The sequence below is a fragment of the Mustela erminea genome, chromosome 9, assembly GCF_009829155.1.
Source record: "Mustela erminea isolate mMusErm1 chromosome 9, mMusErm1.Pri, whole genome shotgun sequence".
NCBI lineage: Eukaryota > Metazoa > Chordata > Mammalia > Carnivora > Mustelidae > Mustela > Mustela erminea.
Window position 1 is genome coordinate 100,049,567 of NC_045622.1, and position 7,813 is coordinate 100,057,379.

The 7,813-nt window shown below is 36.6% G+C and overlaps 1 protein-coding gene across 1 annotated transcript; it reads left to right on the plus strand.

The window, feature by feature from the left end:
• The first annotated feature begins 2,563 nt into the window (after positions 1-2,563).
• Positions 2,564-3,502, plus strand: LOC116600063 (olfactory receptor 1052-like). The gene has a single exon (XM_032360049.1). It carries the CDS (start codon positions 2,564-2,566, stop codon positions 3,500-3,502), a length of 939 nt encoding a protein of 312 aa, XP_032215940.1.
• The last annotated feature ends 4,311 nt before the right edge of the window (positions 3,503-7,813 follow it).

Consider the following 7,813-nt stretch of genomic DNA (forward strand, 5'->3'; position numbering starts at 1 on the left):
CTCCCCCTTTGCCCCTCTGGCTCATGCTTTCTCACTCTCAACTAAATCCTTAAAAAATAAATTTATTAATTAAAGTGTTCATTCCCTATTTTCTCAGGTAGCTGTATTTAGAGCTTCATATAGTTATGTAAATTACAAAAGGAAATTTATTTAAAGAAATTCTTTAAAATTTAAGTTTAATTATTACAAGCTGTGAATTGTATTAAATCTGAGAGAGTGGTGATTTTCACCCTGTTACCAGAGTTAATTTTTAGATTCAAAGATTAATTTATTCTGTACAACCAACTTTACAGTTAAAGAAAAATGGCATGAAAGTCAGTCCGGATGAAAATTACTACTTATTAAATGAAAATCAAAGAAACACATACAAAATCAGTGACTTAAGAGGGACCTCATCGTCAAAATAACAAATTGGATTGTTTAAAGTCAAGGGAGGCAGGCAAAGCTATCTAAACAAAACGAAACAAACAAACAAAAAAATCAAAGATCCGGGGCGCCTGGGTGGCTCAGTGGGTTGAAGCCTCTGCCTTCGGCTCAGGTCATGATCCCAGGGTCCTGGGATCGAGCCCCACGTCGGGCTCTCTGCTTGGCGGGGAGCCTGCTTCCCTTCCTCTCTGCCTGCCTCTCTGCCTGCTTGTGATCTCTGTCTATCAAATGAATAAATAAAATCTTTAAAAAAAAAATCAAAGATCCAAAATATTATTTTAGTCAAAAGCCATTTGTCCAGTATGTCAATAGACAGTCTGGTGTCTGTTTTACTTTGATTATACAGCAAATATTTAGGGGCTGTGCCAGACAGTTTTCATATATTTTCTTATTTAATTATCACAGCTACCTTCTGAGAAAGATTCATAGAGGAAATGGCAGTAAAGCTAGAAACTGAGACTTAGACATGAAATCACAGTTTAATTGAGCAAAAATGAATATGTCCTTCTTTTTCACCTCTGGCATTTTAGTAAAGTAGACATGATCAAAGCAATCTGGTCCCAAGGTTTGCAACATTTGAATTGTTACTAACTTTACACCACACCGTGAGTAAAGGGCAGAGATCCAAACTCATGTCATTCTCCTTTTTATTCAATATCAGGGAAATATTATTCCCAAAGCCTAGACTATGAAACACCATATTCATTAATGTTCAATAAAAAGATTCAATTGTCAAATTAATATGAAGCATGCTTTATTTTTATTTCTCTTATTGGAAACTCCCAAAGTGTAACAGTCCACCATGTATTCCTATAAATCTTGGAGTGAAAAAAGCTTTCCTCAAAAATTATTTAATCCTGTGTTTCTCTAATATACCAGCTCTTATAACCTCATTTTTTTATGTATACTAGGATTATATGAGAAAGCCTAAAATAAAATTAATTTAATAATCCTTTTCTTGATAAAAATCTGCATCCATGCATGATCTAATGTACCTAAAGTATATGCATTGTCCTTGAAATTAGACTTGAGGTCTTTTGACTGCAGAGATCAAAAACATATTAAAAAGTATCTTGATTCAATCTTAAAGAAAAAAATGTCTGATGGACTAAGACACACCATTGGCTAATAAATGCTCTTGGAAATCAGAAAATGAAATAACAAATATCTGTTGGAATAGCAAAGAACAATTTCCTGGAACAAGTGAGTTTTAAGAAAGAAGTAATGTTATGTAGAAAATGATTACTTTTTTTCACTCTCTATTCTAGACATCCTTAATTCTTTTTTTTTTTTTAAAGATTTTATTTATTTATTTATTTGCCAGAGACAGAGGGAGAGAGAATGAGCGAGCACAGGCAGACAAAGAGGCAGGCAGAGGCAGAGGGAGAAGCAGGCTCCCTGCCGAGCAAGGAGCCCGATGTGGGACTCGATCCCAGGACCCTGGGATCATGACCTGAGCCGAAGGCAGCTGCTTAGCCAACTGAGCCACCCAGGCGTCCCCATCCTTAATTCTTATTTTCCCTTTTTTATGGATAGTCTATAAATCTAATCATGTTTATATTGTGTATATATTATTGTGTAACATGTATAATATTTTATTTCTTTTATTGTTTTATTTATATATTTCTTTATTTTATTTATTATTATTTTATTTATTTATAGTTACTTATTATTTTGTCTAAGTTAAAAAGATGTCATAGACAGTAGTTTTGCTAGATGTCTCAGAAATTTACCTGTTACATTCTGAGTTTTTGTGTACTTTGTTAAGGGATGTTTTTCTAAAAATGCAGGGTCCTTGCCTTATGTTCTGGAATCTGGAATATGCTATTACTCCAGGTCCATCTCCTAAGCTCTTTCTGTTAAACCTACATTCCTATGAGGCTTTCCACAGGAGTTTGGATTCCTCCAAAGTTCTCACAGGGCATAAAGTCAGTTTACACCCCCAGAGGAGACTTTGAATCAACCAAAGTCTCTTATCGGGCTGACTTCTCACTCTTCCTGTGGACTGTGATTGTTAACTAAGATTGTGCAGTTTTCAAAAAATGCTAGTTGACTGAAAGCATATATTCATGCTATACTTTGCTTATTTCCATTGTTTCTTGCTCCCTGCAGATCCCCTGTAGTGGGGGACACATAAATGGCCAACAGAAATGTCAGTGTGGTAACGGAGTTCATTCTCCTGGGGCTGACTGATAACCCTGATTTGAATATTGTCCTTTTCCTGCTATTTCTGTCAATCTACCTCGCCACTGTGGTGGGCAATGTTTGCATTGTCGCAGTCATCTGGGCTAGTGCCCAGCTCCATTTGCCCAAGTACTTTTTCCTTTGTCACTTGGCTTTCTTGGATTTCTGCTATGCTTCAGTCTTTATTCCTAGAATGTTGGTGAGCTACACAACAGGATGGAAAGTCATCTCCTATCACGGTTGCCTCCTTCAGTATTCCTTCTTCAGCATGTTCCTGACCACCGAATGCTTCCTCCTGGCGGCCATGGCCTATGATCGCTATGTTGCCATTTGCCGCCCACTTCATTACAAAGGCCTCATGACCCGCACGTTCTGCGTCCACCTGGTGACTGCTTCCTACCTGGTAGGTTCCGCCAGCTCACTTACCCACCTGAGCGGCTTGCTCAGCCTGTCTTTCTGTGGGCCCAACGTCATCAATCATTACTTCTGCGATATCCCACTGCTCTTTCAACTGTCCTGTTCGGACACCCAGTACAGCAAGATTTTATTTACTATCTTCTCTGGCACGACATCAGTGACTACCTTTCTGATAGTGGTTAGTTCCTATCTGGGAATCCTCCTCACTGTCCTGAAGTTACACTCCACAAGGAGCAGGTATAAGGCATTCTCCACATGTGCGTCTCATCTAATGGTAGTGACTCTCTTCTATGGAACAGTGATATTTACTTATCTGGGCAGCAGCTCTAACTACCCACAGGATAGAGCCAAAATCCTGTCCGTGTTTTATACTCTTTTGTTGCCAATCCTAAATTTTCTGATATACAGTGTGAGAAACACAGAGGCCAAAGAAGCAATGAAAAGAATTATTTTGAGAAGAATATTGGCTCAATGATGGTGAATTTTCAAGAAGAAAATTTAAGGAATGTTTATTGATTCTGTAGAGGGTTGCATTGCTAAATACCTGTGAGATTCGTTGGAGAAAAAAAAATGGTATTTTCAAATGTATTCATTATTGGCTTTGGAAACACACAGATATATATATATGTATATATATATGTATGTATGTGTATATATATATATATCTGTGTGTATATATATATACATATATATATATGTATGTATATATATATACACACACACACACACACACATATACACACACATATATATACATATATACACATATACACACACACACATATATGTGTGTGTGTGTGTGTGTGTGTGTGTATATGTTATGTATGCATGCATATATGTACCTATATATACACACACAATACATTCTGCCAGGGAGGAAATACATTTCCTCCATCCTCTTAACTTTACTTTTTGATGATCTTTGAACTGACACAAGATTAACAGGCGGAGTTTGTTCATATGTATTTAAGATGTATATAAGATGTATATAAGATGCACAAAAAAAAGTAGCTTGTTCAATAATTAGAGAATGGGAGTTCATATACTTAATTTAATATGTGAAAGGCTTTTGTAGGAAGAACAAATGGGCTTTTGAGGGAACAAAGGAGAGAGAAGAGATTCTGTGATATTGCTTGTTTATACAGGGGCAAGTGGTCTACTTTGTCTTCTTTCTTGGCAGACAAAACCCCAGGGAGAAAGCAGTTACAGCAGCCTGACTCTTAGAGGTTCCTGCTTTTAGTCAGATAAGGGAAACTCTAAAAAAGCCTCTTATGCAACAATTGAATCCAAAGTGTCTCCAGTTGAAAATAATTTTATGCCCTATGTAATTTGGATCTGTTATATTTGCAAATTATTATTTTGGATCTCTACTAACTCCATGAAAATCAGTTACAGAAAGTGCCCTCCATTTTCCTTCTGCTTTACAACTCTAGAGGAGCTGACTTATTTCCCAAATGAGAAAACAAATGATCAGTAGATATCAACGCTCACCCAAGACCAGACAAGATCAACCTCTGAGAGAATTCAAGCACACAGAAAAAGAGTGTGTGAGCCGGGGAAGGAGGGCAGAGGGAGACGGCGAGAAGAAACTTAAGGAGGTTCCGTGCTGACCATGAAGCTTGATGGGGGGTGCAATCTCATGGCCCTGAGATCATGACCCAAGCCACAGTCAGGTGTCAGACACATAAATGACTGAGCCACCCAGGTGCCCCTCCACAGGCTCCTTTTTTGGGCAATTCCATTTCTGCCCATTGTTCAGTATTTCTTTTTAAAGTAGGCTCCACACAAACATAGAGCTTGAACCCACTACCTGGAGATCAAAAGCAGCAAGCCCTACCAATAGAGCCAGCCAGGCACCCTCTGTGTCAGTTGTTTAAAAGAAATACCAAATGACAATGCAAAGGTATTCTGTCATATCAGGTTACATTAGGATTCACTTAAAATCAGCCTTTAGGAACCTTCCATAAAACAATTACTTGAAAATGCTGATAAAAAGGTGGTATATAAATACAATGGAATATCATGCAGCCATCAAGAAACCTGAAATCTTGCCATTTGCAACAATGTGGATGGAACTAGAGGGTATTATGCTAAGTGAAATAAGTCAATCAGAGAAGGACAATTATCCTATGATCTCACTGGTAAGAGGAATTTGAGAAACAAGACAGAGGATCATAAAGGAAGGGAGGAAAAATGAAACAAGATGAAACCAGAGAGGGAGACAAACCATAAGAGACTCTTAATCTCAGGAAACAAACTGAAGGTTGCTGGAGGGGAGGCAGGTGGGAGGGATGAGGTGGCGGGTGATGGACACTGGGCAGGGGATGTGTTATGGTGCATGCTGTGAATTATATAAGACTGATGAATCACAGACCTGTACCCCTGAAACAAATAATACATTATATGTTTCAAAAAAAAAAAAAAAGAAGATAAAGAAGAAGAAGAAGAAGAAGGAAGAAAATGCTGATAGTTTCTTAAACAGAATGGCTATTAGGACCCCATGTTGCATATCTTCATCATTCTATATACTATTTATTGTTCTGCTTACTCAGCTGGGCATCAAGAACTCTGTCCAGTATCATTGTTGTCATCACAATTGTTAAGCAAGTAAGCATAGCCTTTAACTAACAGCACTTTTGCAATAGCTAGTGAACAATGGCTTTGAGTGTGTGAAAAGAATGTTTATTAAAAAAAAAAGAATGTTTATCAAATGGAATGATATCTAGCTCATAGCAATAAATCTATCCTGTTAAAATCTGTAAGTCTGTGAATTTTTTTCTTAGTGTTTGACAAATTTAGATAAATATGTAATATAATGTGTTAAAGCAAATTTTTATTTTACTGTTTCTATACTGTCCATATTTTCTTCCAGAATAATCCCATTGTCAAATATTTTAATATAATAGCTTTTCAGTAATCACTGTTAATGTTATAATCAAGCATCCAAAAGCAAAACTATAACTTAATAAGGGAGATTTTGGACAATGGTAAGCAGTTTTCTGGATCTCTCATAATCACAGACTATAATTTAATGTTACGTTGGCCTACTAAAGTGTCCATCTCCCAGTGTTACATACTTTGGAGTTTTTTTATAAAGAAATTTATATCATAATGATAAAGTCTGTATATAAATCTTTATTTTTCTAATTGTTTTCATCTTAATGGATTTCTGATAATGAAATTTTTTGGTAAAATACATAGAAAAATTTATTTTGATACTTCATTAAATTACTTTCTGAAAACCTTCTATAAAACCCAATTCTTTCATCAAAGCAATTATGTTTATTTAAAAGTTTCGTTATTTAACCTCATAGGAATAGATAATAAATGAACGTCACAACAAAATTTCATAAATAAGGGAAGTTGAAACCCGTAATATAAAAATTAATGAAGATAGAATGCATGATTGTGCTCTTTTTCCCCAAATTACTAATTGATTCAGAAGCAGTTTGAGGAGATAAATTTCCTCTGTTCTTCTTACCAAAAAAAAAAAAAAAAAAAAAGAACTTGAGAACATAGTCAATGGATCAAAATTAAGAAAACAGCAGAATATTAAATCAAATAGAAAGAGTGAAATCAATGGAAATAAGCATTCTGAGAAATTATAGATAAAGGTATTGTTTAGGAATACCATTAAAACCACAAAGAGGTGCCTGGGTGGCTCAGTCATTAAGCCTCTGCCTTCAGCTCAGATCATGATCTCAGGTTCCTGGGACAGAGTCCCACTTTGGGCTCTCTGCCCAGCAGGAAGCCTGCTTCTCCCACTCCTGCTCCCCCTGCTCCCCCTTGCTCTCTCTCTCTCTCTCTGTCAAACAAACAAATAAAATCTTTTTTTTTTTTTAAAGGTTTTATTTATCTGACAGAGAGTAGGCAGAGAGGCAGGCAGAGAGAGAGGAGGAAGCAGGCTCCCCACTGAGCAGAGTCCTAGGCGGGACTTTATCCCAGGACCCTGAGATCATGACCTGAGTTGAAGGCAGAGGCTTAAACTACTGAGCCACCCAGGCATCCCTAAAATCTTTAATAAAAAAGAAAATCCCACAAAGAACCTAGATGTATTTAAATATTTGTTACAAAAGTTATAAACTGGTAGAGTGAATTTTCTTTATTTTTTTTAAAGATTTTATTTATTTATTTGACAGACAGAGATCACAAGTAGGCAGAGAGGAAGACAGAGAGAGAGGAGGAAGCAGGCTCCCTGTTGAGCAGAGAGCCCGATGCGGGACTCCATCCCAGGACACGAGATCATGACCTGAGCCGAAGGCAGCAGCTTAACCCACTGAGCCACCCAGGCGCCCTAGAGTGAATTTTCTTAATAGTTTAAGGCTGATATATAAAAGAGCAATAAAAATTGACTTCTCTGATCTGAAGGACATTAGTTATAAACTAAGATAGTTCCTCCAACAGTCAGTAAAGGACGTTAACCAACCGAAGTTTTCCCTGAAGTTTGCTTTATCTATGGCTGTGCTTTGTGATGATCTTGTTTCTGGTTATGGTTTTTCAAATTAAAGCAGTATAATTTAACATAATTTGATGACATGCAAATGAATGAATTCTTTCTTTAGATCTATGGCCAATCTGAAGATACATGTTTGATTTTGTTGCTGTTAAAATCTCCGTTAGTAGTAGAATGCTAATGATAGACCTCTATCTATAGACATCTAAAGATATCTATATAACAAGCTATTTATAGATAGATACATAATTTGTATGGCAAAATTAAGGCATTAAAGTGTTTGGCCCTACTTTAATGAACAGTCAGACAATCCTGAATTAATATACATAGATG